The 15,333-nt window shown below is 59.2% G+C and overlaps 1 protein-coding gene across 1 annotated transcript in view; it reads left to right on the top strand.

The window, feature by feature from the left end:
• The first annotated feature begins 242 nt into the window (after nt 1-242).
• The window catches only part of PPFIA4 (PPFI scaffold protein A4), a 32,247-nt gene continuing 17,156 nt past the window's right edge, over nt 243-15,333 (top strand). The window contains exons 1-10 of the mRNA XM_075722569.1: nt 243-479; nt 8,377-8,478; nt 8,605-8,769; nt 9,380-9,454; nt 10,575-10,670; nt 11,105-11,326; nt 11,792-11,938; nt 12,062-12,200; nt 12,830-12,909; nt 13,853-13,984. Coding sequence (XP_075578684.1) covers nt 243-479; nt 8,377-8,478; nt 8,605-8,769; nt 9,380-9,454; nt 10,575-10,670; nt 11,105-11,326; nt 11,792-11,938; nt 12,062-12,200; nt 12,830-12,909; nt 13,853-13,984 — 1,395 coding nt within the window. The remainder of the gene's footprint in view (nt 480-8,376; nt 8,479-8,604; nt 8,770-9,379; nt 9,455-10,574; nt 10,671-11,104; nt 11,327-11,791; nt 11,939-12,061; nt 12,201-12,829; nt 12,910-13,852; nt 13,985-15,333) is intronic.

Genomic DNA, 15,333 nt, shown 5'->3' with positions numbered 1-15,333 from the left:
AAGACTGCGAGGGCCTTGTCGGTGCCAAGGACGTCCCTCCATCCCCAGCGGAGTGATGCCAGCTTCTGCTTAGCACCCAAGAAGGGATGGGGGATCCCCCCCACCTTCACCACCCCATTGCCCCATCCCGTGCTGGCTCCCCTCACCTGTGGGAGCCCGTAGCGCTGTGATTGGGGCCCCGCAGCTCAACGACACCCACCACCCACCCCACTGGGCACCTTGCCCACCTGTCACGCCTCACCATGATGTGTGAGGTGATGCCCACCATCAGCGAGGGGGACCCTCTGGGGCCCCCACAGGGCTCCGAGGCGGATGCCGACTTTGAGCAGCTGATGGTGAACATGCTGGATGAGAGGGACAAGCTGCTGGACACGCTGCGGGAGACCCGCGAAACACTCTCTGTCACCCAGAGCCGCTTACAGGAGACCCTACGGGAGCGTGACCAGCTCCAGAGGCAACTCAACTCGGCCCTCCCGCAGGTAAGGATCTGGCCCTGGGACGAGCCAGAGCCTTCACTGAGGCATACAAGGGCGACTGGCCGCTCGGATGTGATTTTTAGCTCGTGCCTTTAGGAAGGCCAGCTTGGTGCCATAGCGGTGATGCTGCCGGGTGTGTTGCACCTCATGCCAATAGTAAAACCCGTAGGTTCTCCCAGGCCAAGCCACAACCAGCTGGAACATCTCCCCTTCTCCTCTCTACCCCTGGTTGGTCTGTGAGTCCATGCGGGGAGGTGTGGGACTGTAATTCCCCCTCTCGTGCAGGGGAGTGGGTATGAAGAAGGGGCAAAACCTTCCTGAGGACACCCCGGGGTAACGGGGCAGCAGACGCAGAGCCCGCGCTCTCCCATTGGCACTGAAGAGTGCTTAAGGAGCAGACAGCACATTTCGGGTAGCAGATCTGGCTTGCTGCCTCCAGTCGGCTCCTTGGGATGTCAGGCAGTCCTTGGTTTCGTGAGTCCCCACTGGCACTTACAGAGTCCCCGAATGGGGACGTTAACCACATTCCTTCCCCACTGCTGGAGGGAAGGCCCTGCTCCCTGCCTCTTCCCTTGCCAGGAGGGATCCTTTCCATCAGCTCCATCACCCAGTGGGGCGATGGGGCCTTCGTCTCAAGCTCGGTCCTGCGAGGGGACGCTGGAGGCAGATCTGGATGCAGAGCGCGCATCGGGACATCGCAATGGGCCCATTTGTTCCCTGAGCCAGAGTAGCCGGGCAGCAGGCAGGGAGGCTGCCAGAGGTCTGTGCTGAGCCACCAGCCCAGGACACGGGGAAATTGGGACTCGCCATGGCTCTGCTGGGGTTTCTGGCTCTGCTGAGAGCCTGGTGCTGCTCTGCTCCTGGCTCCTCCGCCTGCAGGACCCGCTCCAGGTACTCCAGAGACCTGGACTTGAGCTTGGCCTCCCCAAACAAAGATGCTGAGGTCAGAAGAGGATGGGGTAGATCAGCGTTGCAGGGCTGCACAAGATGGAAACGAGCTGCCCACCTTCCCTGTGGGGTCTTGTGGGGCAGCACGCAGCACCCCAGGACCCAGACTTGGGGGAAGCAGGATACGGGGGGGCTTTTGCACCACTCCGTTGTGGTTGTGATGTGGGGAGAGGCAGCGAGGAGCCCAGCAGCCCGGGGATGCAGGAGGCTTCAAACGCTTGTGTCAGCGTCGACTGTGCCACTGCTGAGACCTTAGATCCTTCTGCTTTACCTGGTTGCTGGGGTTTGGGGCACCCCAGGGAGATGGGAGGTAACCAATGGATCAAAACTGGTGGCACAAACCAGGACAGAGCTTGGGCTGGTGGCCGGCCAGCTCTCGGCATCCCTCATCTGCTCGGAACAGGGGAAAGCAGTGAGGAGGAAGGCAGCCCATGTCCCCATCCACCAAAAGCAAAACGCCTGACAGTGCTTCCCCGGGAGCTCCTGGGGTCCCCTAGAGATGCTGGGTGCAGGCAGGGCCACCACCACCGCCTCCCGTGCGCCAGGGGTGTGCCCTCTGCTCCCGGCTCCCCAGCCAGCGCACGCCGGCGAGAGCAAGCCAGGTCACCCTGGGCACGCGCCGCCCGCCCCGCCACAGCCGCCTCGGATTAAGGGACCATGCGGATTTAGTCTCCGCTCCTGCTCCAATAAAGGGTCCTCGGTGCCTCGGCATGGGCAGCGTGCAGAGCAAACTGGGTCAGCGCGAAGGGGCTCCGTGGCAGCGCCTGCACCCACGAGCCCGCTGCGTGCCCACTCCAGCCGGGGCTGCCTCCGGCTCCCTGCACTGCGGCGAGGGATGTGATCAGGGCAGGCAGCAGATGGGGAATTTCCCTGAGCTCCCGCTGCCTCCCGCTGCCCTGCCTGTCCCTGCACGGGCAGGGGGGCTCTGCGCCCGGGCACGGCGGCCCCCGGTGCCCGCTGTGCCGCTCGCCCGCAGGGCTGCACCAGCCACCCTCGTGGGAGATGAGGGCTCGGCATGAACGCGGGGAGCAAACCCGAAGGCGCTCACCTGCCCAATGGGATTAATCCCAGCATGTACAGGTACCAGGTAAGCAGGATGCGGTGGGTCTCTTCCCTGGGGCGCTGTGTGGGGGCTTTCCACGGGCCTGTCTCATCCTCTTCCTCCTTCACTCTGAGCCCTTTTGCCCAGGAGCTTATTGCAACATGTCAGACCCCACTGGGATGGGATTCAAGCCGGACTGCTTAAAGAAACCCTTTTTTTGGAGCAGGGTTGGGCACCCAGCCTCACTGGGGGCCACCCACGAGGCTGCCAGCCCTTCCCCGGTGTCGCCGAAGAGCCAAGCCCTGGCTGTGCGGAGGATGTGCTGCCTGGGGAGGGCTGGGGGTGGTGGCTGGGGGATGTGGCACTCTGCAGCCTCTCAGGGCACAGGAGCAGCTGGATGCCGCTGTGTCCGCATGGGATCCAGAGTGCCAGCAGAGCCATCGGTGGGGCAGGCAGGGAACGCGCGTGTGTCTGGGGCGAACACCTGCATGGGGCAGGCAGGGATGCACCAGGGATGCTCCTGCCTGCGGCCCCCATTCCCCCTTGCTGGTGCGGGGCTTGGCTGCCAGGTGGCCAAGCCATCCCCCTCCTAATCCATGGGGGCATCCCTCAGCCCCCAAAAGGCAGAACTCCAGGGCGATTTCCTGGGGAAACTAAGCTGCCTTAATGCTTCTTACGTGATTGATTTATTCATGTGGGAGCGCTGAACGTGACTTAATCGGACTGAAAGCTCTCGGCTCCAATCCCTCTGTCCTCCCTGCTTGCTCAGGGGGTGTGTGGCCGAGGACCAAGCCCTGGCCAGGGCCTGGGTGCTCTCAGCAGCCCCCTGGCACCCTGGCACGGCTGCCAGCACCCTCCTGCCTGGCCACTCAGCTCAGCTCCCCTCCTGCTCTCCTGGGTGTAGGTGCCACCCAGGGATGCGACATGCAGGGCTCCAGGTGTATCCAGATGTGTTCCCGGTGCGGGGTCCTGTGAGGGATGGCCCTTCTCCCTGCCCTGCCAGGGCTTGGGGGTTTGGCAGGAGTCCGTGTCCCCAGCTGTGTCAGGGGGAGAACAGGCTCCCAGTTTTCACAGGGGCTGCTGTGCTGAGGGCTACCGATGGTTGCGGAAACCTCCCGCAGTTCTTCCTTCCAGGCCCCGCTCTGCTGCGCCTTCACTGCCTCTTGCGGCTGCCTGGGGAGCTGAGCGCTGGGCTTTTTGGGGTGGGCACACCACTAAGACTCCCCAAGCTCCCTGGAGTTCGCCCAGGAGCTGGGGAGGGTCCTGGCATCAAACGATCACCCCAAATTCCTCCCATTTAACTTAAAAAATGTATCTAGAGTTAACACTTGCAAAAAACAGCGTGAAAATAGGAACCCCAGCAGCTCCAAGCTTGGGGAAAACACCAACTGGGTGAGACCTTTAAAGTGTCTCAAGATTTTGGGGAAGGATGGAGAGATCTGGTGGCTCAGCATTGAACCCTTGGAGCTGGCCACCCTCCCACAAGACCAGGGTGCTGAGATGTTTGTTGGATTCCTGCTTGCTTAGCTGCATGATGCTCCTCCCCGAGGAATCCTGGGTGGAAATACACAGCGTGACCACGCGTGAGAGGGGGGGACACCAATTCCCCATGGGTGGTCCCCACAGAGTCATGGTGCTGTGGCCAAGAGGTCCAGGACGTGCCATTGCACTGCTCGGCGCTGAGGGGGGTGATGGTCGAAGCCCTGGGTTCACCTCGCAGGATTTAATCTTCGTAATCCCACACTCTGCACTGATGGGGTTGTGTTTATCCCCTCGACTGTGATTTGGGGCTTTCTTGTAATTCTGCACTGCTCCTGGGACAGCAAGGAGAAACCGAGGTGATGGGTCTGCCAGCTCCCAGTGCAGACAGATGGACGGATGGGGCTCCATCCCCAACATGCCGAGTCGGCAGTGCTGATTCCCTGGCACACGCGTCCTTCCCACACCACCCTCCATCACACGCCCAGCTCATCGGGAGCAATCGCACCAGTTAGGGGCTTTAAAATGGCATTAATCCTGCAGCTGGAGCCAGTTGGGTTCCGAGGCTCAGCTGCGTTGGAGCAGTGGCTGCGCTCCTGCCACAAATGGGGGAATTTTGCTCACTTTGGTGCAATCTCACTGCATCCCTGTCTGTGCTGCGGACAGAATGGGGAAAGGCAGAAGATGGCTCTGGGCTGAGAACTTCTGCATTTCAGCTTTTTCATGCTGTAAGCCTTCTCCCCCCAAGCTTCCTAAACCTCCTTGCTTTCCCAGCTGTCTCTGTGTAGCTGGTTTCTGGCCTCCCACCAGCTCTTCCCGGTGCCTTCCCCATTGATGCAGCCAAGGGGGAACACCCCGAACCCCGAACATACCTGGCGCTGACCGAAGATCCGAGCCCCGAGCCACAACGCCCCATTTCAATACCTTGTGCGGTGATCCAGGTCTCCCTCCCTGCTCCGACGGTAAAAACAGCATCTGTCCACCCTGCTCCCTTCTGCCCCAGGGTCTGGGGCTGAGCCCAGCCAGGCGCACCTCGGGTGGTTTGGTTTTAATCCAAATTAGCCACTTCCTGGGCTGCTAGTCTGCCTACAGGGCTCCCAAGGACTCCCAGGGCTGTGTCTCATCATCCCTCCCTCCAAGATCAGGCACCTCTCCTTCACTTTCTAATCCATTTATAGGTATCCCTGCTTAGTTTGAGAGCTTATCGGAGCCAGGGGTAGGCGCCTCTGCATATCCAGCAGACTCCTGGCCAGGGTGGAGGAATATCACCCAGATCCTCTTTATCGCCATTTCGCTGGGACTTAGGGCAATGGCATACCTGCAGCCGGGGGTGAAAGCTGCGCTCCACGGGAGCTGCGGACAGCTTGTCCTCACGGTCCCCAAACTCGCCTGGTGCCCGCCAGTGGCCCAGAAGCAAGGTGGCACTGCTAGGGCAGTCGTCTGGCCCATCCGGGGCTGATGGAGGTAGCTACAGGCAGGTGCTGGAGTGATTTATTCCTATTTTTTTATTGCCAAGGCATCCAAATCAGGCTTGCAAATGCCCCCAGCCCTGTGTACTCGGCTAACCCCTACTGCTGTCCTGTCTCGCTGCAGGGGCGTTGCTATTTTTGGTGGTAAATGCTCCTTTTTGCAGCCTTTCCCCAAGAAAGGACAGTTACCGTGGTCTCCTTTATTTGCCGTGGGATGCTCCTGGCCTGGCAGCCTTGCTGGGACACACAGCACAGGATCCGGCCAGCCATTCCTGGCGGGGTGGAGGGCTCGGAGAGGAGCACCCGATGGAATGGGGTCGGGCAGGAGCTTTGTGCTGTGCCCGGGAGCGGAGCCACCACCACGCTTTGACCCGCTGACCCATGGATTGCATCAGGCTGGCCAGGGTGGGGGCTGACTGCGTCTCTGCAGCAGATTTCCTCTCTCTTTTAATCTCCTTGCCTTTCGGGATGAAAGCCTGATTGTGGGCGCAATCTGTACAGCTTGGCCAGCCCGGGCAGGCCGTGCACGGGGTGAGGAGAGCTGAGCGATCACTGTCCCCAGCGTGGCATCCCTCTTCCCTTGCTGCCTGCAATGCCTTGTCCCGTCCATCCCACGCTGCACATGGCCCTGTTGACTCCAGCGGGGACAGCATCCACGTCCGCAACCCCAGGGGCAGAGCCATGGGGCAGAGCAAGAGGTTTCCAGCCTTTGCAGATCTGGGGGCTTTGGATCCACAGGGTCCCTGCCCTGGTGCTGGGAGACTCAGAGTCCGCAGCCAGCATTTCACCCACTGTTGTAGCTTGGGCTGCTGAGACATTCCTGGGGCCATCAAGGCTGCGAGGATGCTTTTGCAGAGCTCCTTAAGCCTTGCTGCCTGTCTCCTGGCATATTGAGGGACGGGGGGAGTGACATATCCCTGAACCTGAAGCAGCCACCGGTGCACAGGCACCTAATCTGGCACCTCTCAATGCCGCTCTCGCTTTCTGCTCACCGGCATTCCCAGCCCTGATATAATCCATTAGGATACTTGCGAGCTGCTCGCTCCTGCGTGCAGCGCTTGCATAACCCAGCGGTGTGCACGCACATGCGTGTGCTGCTGGGCTGCGCCGAGCCGTAATCCCCACCGGCTGGGAGAGCACGGCTCCAGGAAAGGCTTGGCTGGGCACAGCCATCTCCCAGGGAACCAGCTCTGCAGTGGGGTTCGCTGCACTTTGGGGGGCTGTGGGAGGGTCCAAGAGCAAGCGTGGGATGGTGCCTGGGCAAGGCAGGGGCTGGTGACGGAGGTTTGGAGGGCTGTGACCTACTTGGGGGACAAGTGATAGGGACAGGGGTGACCCCAGGGCTGGAGTGGTCCCTGGGGAAGTGATGGAGCAGGAGTGGGGCTGGAAAGGAGCTGGGGGACTCAGGCCCTGGGGCGATGCTGGGGTGAGGATGTCGGGTGGCAGCAGCCCTGAGGCATGGTGATGGGCAGAAAAGCAGCTATTTATAGGGACGATGACTGACTTCGACCGCTGTGATTGCTCTTTCTCTTCCTCTACGTTGTGGCATGCTCGGGTCCTGTCCCACTGTGGGGTCTCGGCATCACCAGTGACAGCACCATCCCCACCAACCCCAGGCTAAAAACCACACCAGCGTGAGCAGTTTGGGGCGGGAAGGGAGAAGGAAAATCTAGCTGGGACACACAGAGATTAAAAAGCTCTTGATTTCTTGGAGGGACGTCAGCTGTTGCAAGAGGTTCACTTTGAGCTGAGCAGCGCATTTGATTCTACCTAAGCCTCAACGTTTTGCTTGAGTTTGAAGGGTTTTTATTTATTTAACTTGAAAATTAAAGCGAAGGAGAATTTCACGCTGTAAAACCGCTCTCAGCCCCAGTTGAAATTTGGTTTGTTAATGCTCAGTCAAATCCTTCTCAGCTTCCTCTGAAACCCTTTTCCTTTTTAAGTTCTTCTCAACAACACTGTGAAGCTAGTGTAAATTCATGAAGCGTTTCCACACTTGCATTTTTCACCCCAAAAAATCCCTGCTGCAAAATGTCGCTTAGTCCTGGCACCACTTGGCGACTGAAAGAGCAACTGGGAGCAATGGAAGAGTGCTCCTGGGCTAACCTAGGTGCCTGGTTTTCATTTTTTAAGGGAAAATGAACTCTCCTGCATCCTAGGAACTTCACAGGGGTGGCATTCCCCTCTGACACAGTCGCAAGGACGATTGCTCTGTTTCTGAGGAGCCCATCATATCCCAAAGGGTGTGCTAGCTTTGCAGTTCTGCTTTGGCATCGCTCTGTGCACGGCTCTTCCTTGCTGGCTGTCATCTCCCCGGAGGGAGCGGGGACCGGAGTGAGGACTGGTGGCACCTGTCACATCTCCTGCTGTGCCCCGTCTCTCAAGCTGGGGCTTGGGGGTGCCCCATAAGAAGCTCGATGGGGCCCCACATGCTGGACTGGGGCAGATCTTACTCTTTCCTTTTGAAGGAGATTTTGGATGATGCCAGGTCCTGAGGCCATGGCAGAGGCTGGTGTGGGGCCAGGGGACACATCCTGGCTGGCTGTGGCTTTGCGGTGAGTTTAAGCCTGATGGGATGCTCCAAGGTGGGTGCTTTGCTGGGTTGCATCAAGGGGACAGTGGGGATGGGAGCATGCTGGTGGCCTTGACTGGGATGCTTTGAATGCCATCGAGTGCCCCTGGGGCTGTAGAGCAGTTTCTTGTGTCATTGGACATCAAATGGATAAATACTGGGGATGCTGCATTCTGCCTTGTCCAAAGCACTTAGGGAAGCCAGGAATAGATCACCTCCCAGCTGTGCTTCTCCACTGATTTCTCAGCGTTCCCCTTGGTGTCCCCGTCTCTCACTGGTTGGGTTTGGATGGGAAATGCTCTGTGCTGGAGGTCCTGGCTGTGGGGCTGGGACGCTGGCTCCGTCTCCATCCCACGCTCCCTGCTCACGGCTGTGCCCCGATTTCTGCAGGAGTTTGCAACTCTGACGCGGGAGCTCAGTGCGTGCCGGGAGCAGCTCCTGGAGAGGGAAGAGGAGATCTCGGAGCTGAAAGCTGAGCGCAATAACACCCGGGTAAGCATATAAAACCTGCTCTCTGGCTTTCTGTCCTCCGAAATGTGGGACACTGCAGGCTGCTGGGCTGATATCGGCATCGCCAGCCCCCAGGGGGGTGACATCCTCATGCTTGCCCTCTTGCAGCTCTTGCTGGAGCACCTGGAGTGCCTGGTGTCGAGGCATGAGCGGTCCCTGAGGATGACCGTGGTCAAGCGTCAGGCCCAGTCGCCGTCCGGGGTTTCCAGTGAGGTCGAGGTGCTCAAGGCGCTCAAGTCGCTCTTTGAGCATCACAAGGCGCTAGATGAAAAGGTGAGACAGGCTGCTGGGACCTCTCCTGGCTCACTCCATGAGCATCCCCTGCTCAGAGCTGACCTTCTCCCAGCCCTCCTCCTCCCTCCCTCTGGATGCCATTTTTTGTTGTTAAGCTGGGTGATGACATGGGGTCCTACAGGAGGAAGGTCTTGGGTATCCAAAAGCTGCAGCACCCTCATTTTAGGAGCTGGTGGGGCTGCCGAGTGGATGCTGTGGGTCTGAGGCTGTTGGGGATGGGGAACATGCTTCCCCGGCTCACCCAATGGTGAGTGCTGGCATTTGGCACCCTGGTTCAGTCTTTGCGTTACAACTCTTATTGTTCCTCCTGATTCATTGGCCTCAGGCATCTCCTTGCTCTGCTAAAAGATGTCTTCAAGCTCTCCTGGCTGTAGCTCTGCAAGAATCAGCTTGGCGCAGGCTGTTCCTCCCCAACGTGCTTTCAGTGTCCCAGGCGATGGGCTGCAGCATCCCTGAACCTGTGCCCTGGCCGGGAATGCACCTGAGCCTGGCTGTCAGCCAGACAGAAGGGGCTGGGAGCTTGCCTAAATCCTGGGCACCCTCATCACGGATAAATAATGGCCTTTCCCATTATCTTACATGACTGCAGGTCAGGGAACGCTTGCGAGCAGCCCTAGAGCGAGTGGCAACCCTGGAGGAGCAGCTCGTGGATGCCCATCGGCAGGTAAGAGGTATTTGGGCAGCCCACCCTGGGCCTTTGCTGGGGCACCCGCTGGGCTGGGACTGCTCGAATTTGCTGACATACCACCCTCAGGTGATCGTGCAGATCACAGAAATGACGTTTGGGCATTTTTAATATAAGGCTTTTATTCTAAAATTGCTATTTACGTGGAGGATTGTCTGTATTTAAGGAAACTTGTAAATATTATGAAAACTTTTTCTTGTGGGCGAGGTTTCTTCTGTTGTTTTGCCGTTTGGTGTTCATTTCACTGACAAAAGCAACCTGAACTTGAATCATTTCAGGGGGCTGAGAGTGGCTTGGGATTTTCCCTGCCTCAGCAAACCTTGCCACTCCGAGCACCTCATCTTGCATCCCCCATCTCCTTCCTTGCTCAGGCCCGTGCATGGGGACTTTGCTGTCTCCAGCATCTAGCCCTTTTCATCTTGGAGAGATATTAGCCCCATTTTCCTTCCTGAAGTTTGTGCCCAGCCACCACTGCCAAAAGGAAAGAGCCATCCTTACAGCCTCTGCCTGCCCAAATTTTGCTCCTGTTTCTAGTTCCCACAATATGTCTCGCGGTACTTCCTCAGGCTCAGTGGGGAGGCAGTGCCTGGCTTTCGGTCACCTTGCAGGGACCTTTCCCCATCCTCCCCCAGCAGAGCAGGGTGCGATATCGGTGTTTATCCCCTGCTCCTGCTGGCTACATCTGCACCGGGTTTGGAGTCTGTCTGGCTACAGACTCGTGAAATGAGTTGGGGGGGAGTCCTGGGATGCAGGTCTCAGGTCCCCAGGAGCTCACCAGGAAAACCTTACTGCTGGGGCTCAGGCTCTTTGCGTGCCTGTAGCAAGCACCGCTGTGTCCATGCAAGACGTGGCTTCATCCTCCATCAGTGCTGAGCCGTCACAGCATCCCTTCTCACCTTCCCTTCCCTTCACCGTCACCTTCCCTTCTCTTCTTCACCCTATCTTCCCCCCAGCCACAGGCACTAGCCGAATATGACAGTGGAGGAGCCAGCAGGAAGCCAGTTGCAGAGCTGGGTGCACCACGGGCTGGCCTCACCCGCGGCCTGACCAGCTGGTCTCATCTGCTTTCTCTCATTAATGAAGCCCTGTTCTTGTGCAGGTGGCAGCTCTGCAGCAAGGCACCACGCGGGAGGCCCCGGTGGGTGAGCGCGATGAGAGGGAGCCCAAGGAGCCAGCGCAGAAGCTTCCCTGGAAGGTGAGAGCCCCAGAAACCCCTGCTCTGACCATGCTTACTGAGGCTGTTGTTTCTCCAGCCCCCTTGTCACTGGCTCCAGGGTGCTGAAAACCTTTTTCCCTCTCCCCTGGGTCCAATCCCCTGGGAAATGCCCTTTCCAGTGGATACAGGCCATTTCTGAGAGGAGGGGAATTTGTACTCCCACTCAGATGCTCCTAGGGGCTCTGCTTCCTAGAGATGATCTGGGAAGCCCTCAGCCATCTCTATTCCATCATGTCAGTGAGAAGCCACATCCCTGGCTAGCAGAGACTAGAGTCCCAGAGCCCCATGTCTCCACTCCCCAGCAGCTCGCTGGGTCCCTGCAGGGCCGTGTTTCCCCATTGCATAGCCACAGGCAATGCCAGCCCGTGCTTTGGGGCAGCCTGGCATCCGCCTCCCTCTCTGCTGCCTTGCAGCGGCTCTCCAACGGCTCCGTCCACCCGGACGATGAGGCAGGGCGGGTGGTGGAGCTGCAGGAGCTCCTGGAGAAGCAGAATTTCGAAGTGGTCCAGGCCAAGGAGCGCATCTCTGCGTTGGCTGCCAGCGTCGCCGAGCTGGAGGAGGATCTGGGCACCGCCAGGAAGGATCTGATTAAATCGGAGGAGATGAGCAGCAAGTACCAGAGGGACCTCCGAGAGGTTAGACACTGCCTGCTCACACTGCCAAGCTCACACTGCCAAGCCTGTGGCAGTTGCAGAGACATTCACAGCAGCTTCCACACGCTCTGGGCTGGGAAGGGATTGTAATCCCTGTTGTACGCAGGGTAAAGGCCACTGTTCCCCAAAAGAGGCCACTGCCTTTGGGAGATTGTCCCCAAGCCCATCAGCAGGACTTCCCTGAGGTTATAAGCAGACACCAAGGTACCCAGGTGTGCTGCAGACCCGGGGCAGTGAGTTGTGTCTGTGCTAAAAGGTTTTTTCTGTGATTGCCTGACTCTCCCTTTATTGCTGTCCCACTCTGCTGTCTCTCATTCCTGTGCAGAGCAGGGTTTTCATTGCATGCTTGGATTTGGGAGTGTCCCAGGCTCATGGGAGATGGGTGGCCCAGTTGTTCCCAAATTGGTGGTCACTGATCAGGATGTGACAGCCCTATCTCTTCCCCAGGCCCTGGCTCAGAAAGAGGACATGGAAGAGAGGATCACCACACTGGAGAAACGCTACCTGGCAGCCCAGCGAGAAGCCACCTCCATCCATGACCTCAATGACAAGCTGGAAAGCGAGTTGGCCAACAAGGAGTCCCTGCACCGCCAGGTACCAAAGCTTGGACCCAAAGGCTCCCACTACCTTGGGGACTTGGGAGGGAGAAGCAGGTGCCGGGGATGGGACAAGCAGGCAAGCCTCGGTGCCAGGCACCCATCCTGCTCTGTCCCGCAGTGCGAGGAGAAAGCCCGGCACCTGCAGGAGCTGCTGGAGCTGGCGGAGCAGAAGCTGCAGCAGACGATGCGGAAGGCGGAGACGCTGCCCGAGGTGGAAGCAGAGCTGGCCCAGCGCATCGCCGCACTCACCAAGGCAAGTGTGCGGGGTGATCGGGGACCAGAGCCAGAACGGAGCGCAGGAACCAGAGGAAGAGGCCGGTCTGGCCACCCCCTGCAGCGATGGAGCCTGTGGCAGGCCCAGGGTGCTCTGCTTTCATTCCCAGCCTCTGAGCTTTGCTGTCCTCTGCCTCCCCCATGGCTGCAGGGACAATGCATGGTTTTTAAAGCTCCTGATGTGTCCTGCACACGCAGGGTTTGCTCCCTTCCCTCAGCTCCTTTGTCCAAGGCAGAGATGGCCCTGTCGATCTGAGTGGCCTTCAGCTTGTGCTGGGACCACTCTGGGATGAGGAGGAAGAGGAAGGACCCAGGCTGGATCTGGGAGGGTGCAGGCCTGGAGGGAGGTGTGGATATGGCCAACCCTGCCCTTTCCGGACACTGAAACGGGTGCCAAGTCACTCACAGAGCTCCTCCATCTCCCGTCACCTTGCTAGCAGGGCTGTTTTGGGCTCACAGCACGCAGGGAACCATGGCGGGGATGCAGGCAGTGGGAGGGACTGCCGCATCCCTGGGAACGATGCAGATGCAGGGATGGAGGGAGGGATGCAGGAAGCCCCGCATGATTTTGGGGAGCGGCATCCAAGAGCGCTGCTCTGCTTTTCCCAGGCAGAAGAGAGGCATGGGAGCATCGAGGAGCACCTCCGGCAGCTGGAGAGTCAGCTGGAGGAGAAGAACCAGGAGCTGGCCAGGGTAAGCGCTGCTCAGCCTGGACGGGGGAGTCCTTGCAGGTCCTGATCCGGCCTTGGCTCCCTCTTGCCATGGTGGCTGGTGCCTGGGCACACCACAGAGGACTGGCTTGCTGGTGCCTCTGAAGCAGGATGGGGAGAGGAGACTGGTTAATCCTTTCCCATCCAGGATCTCTTAAACTAGAGCCACCCAGGAGCTCATGACACTCTCTGCTGTGATTCCCCCCTCACCCAGGCATCCAAGTCTTGCTGTTAGCATGCCACATCCACTGTTCTCCCAGCATCACCCCCCGGGCCAAGCTGGGACCCCAAATGTAGGGCAGAGGGGGAGGCTCCAGCTGCTCTTCCCCTCCAGCCTGGATGAGCAGCAGGGCGAGACCGATGGGCACTGGGAGCAAAGGGTGTTGCCCCTCAAGAAGACAGGGAGGCCGAGCCGATGTGTCATGGGACGCGCAATCTGCTGTGCTCCTTAGCCAGTGGCTGGGCTGTGCACGCACGAGGCTGTGATGCCCATTTCTCGGGTCACCCAGGTGGCATTACAGCGTGTGTCCCTGGGGAAGCCCCTGGTTGTTCTGGCCTAGGGCAGAGATTTGGAGAGACCTTTGCAAATCCAGAGGATCGTCCCCCATTGGGGCCTGGAACGTGCCCCCAGCGTGGCTGTCCCTGGCAGATAGACAGGTCAGACTTTCTTGAGGGTCAGGCAGGCAGGATCTCTTTGGATCCTGTGCTCTCTCCTCTTCATCCCTGGCTGGGAAATGGCAGAGGCTAGCAGAGCCCCAGTGGAGAGTCCGATCTGTGCTGTAAGGGGTGAATTTGTCCCCAAAAACTGGACCTGGTAGATCAGCTCTGACACCATCAGCAGGCGTGGGATGGCAGGAGGGCACTGAGCCCCTCGTGGCAGGAGGAGCTCTGGATCTGATGGGACCGGTCACTGTTTGCTGTTGCAGGCCCGCCAGCGGGAGAAAATGAACGAGGAGCACAACAAGCGGCTCTCGGACACCGTGGACCGTCTGCTGAGCGAGTCCAACGAGCGGCTGCAGCTGCACCTCAAGGAGAGGATGGCGGCCTTGGAGGAGAAGGTAGTGGCTGGGGCAGGGGGTCCTCTGGGGGGCTAGGGGGGGGCTGAGGGGTCCGCAGCTCCTCCAGCATGGAGCGTCGGCCAGCCACAGCACAGGAATTTGGAAGTACCTGTGCAGGGATGGAGAAATGATCACATGCAGGATGCCAGCTGGGCACCGGGGCTGGTGGGAGCGCAGGGAAGCGTGCTCTGCATCGTACCCTCGCCTCCAGCCAGCCCTCGCCCAGTAAGACCCACTCCCCACCGCCTTTCACCTCCGACAGCAGCAAGATTTGTGCTGCTCCGTTCCCTCACTTCCCTGTGTCTCTCTGGCGCAGCCTTGACTGCAGCCTGCGCCCAGCCATCAGAGCAAAACCCTACTGCATTTTGCAGGAGAAAATGCAGCGTTCATCCCCTCCCACCTGCCCATCCCCTCCCCATGCTGCCTTGAAACCTTCCTGTCCCCCAAGCCCAGACTGATCTGCCTTCTCCAAGCCAGGGCAGGGTCCGTGAGCAGCCTCCCAGCTCCCACCCCGCTCCTCTGGGGGAACTGGGCTTTCCTTTGAGCAGCCAGCTGGAGTTGCTGCTGCCCCGGTGTGAATGCAATTAGCTGTGAGAGCAGGTGGCTCAGAGCAAGGATTAACCTCGCAATGCCAAAGGGAGGTCAGCCCTTGATAATTCACCTCTGTCTGGGTTCCTGCAGGGACCAGGCTCCCCTTAGCAAGTCAGAGCACAGAGGGGTTGCATCCCCCAGCTGATCCTGCCAGGACTGGGTCTGTCTCCCTGCTGCTCTGCGCCTCCTGTCCCCAACCAGACCTGTTGTGCCAGCGTGTCCAGCTGTTCAGCAGATGTCTGAGTGGCCCTGGATAAAAAACGGGACCCAGCACATGGGGCTGAGTCCAAATTCCCACCCTAGCAAGCAACAGGGACCAGAGTGGTAGCACCTTGCAAAGGGGCATTGTCTGCTCCCCAGCCTGCTGCCAGCACTGGCTCACCCAGGGTTTCCCAGGTCTTCCGCAGGCAAAAATGATGCTGTTGGGCTGCCGGCACCTCCCAAAAAACAGCACAAGGTCAGGCAGTTGCAAACACATCTACTTTTCCACCTGCCTACTCCCTAGCTTAGATGTAGGGGACTTTTTTTGCCTTTGACCCATCTGCTGGAGGAGTTGATCTCCTCTCAGACACATTTCCTAATCTTCAAGCCCTGCCCATCAAATCTCTAATCGCTGCTTGCCCTCCATGGCCATGCCCCGGCCCCGGCGTGGGGCAGGAGTTGAGCTATGGCAGCCCTGCTCGAGGAGCAGGAGGTTTGCAGAGAAGACTGGTTTGCAGGCAGGTAGGTGAGGAAAAGATCAGGGAGCCGTTGCCATC

The sequence above is a fragment of the Pelecanus crispus genome, chromosome 17, assembly GCF_030463565.1.
Source record: "Pelecanus crispus isolate bPelCri1 chromosome 17, bPelCri1.pri, whole genome shotgun sequence".
Classification (NCBI taxonomy): Eukaryota; Metazoa; Chordata; class Aves; order Pelecaniformes; family Pelecanidae; genus Pelecanus; species Pelecanus crispus.
This window is presented reverse-complemented; position numbering and strand designations above follow the sequence as displayed.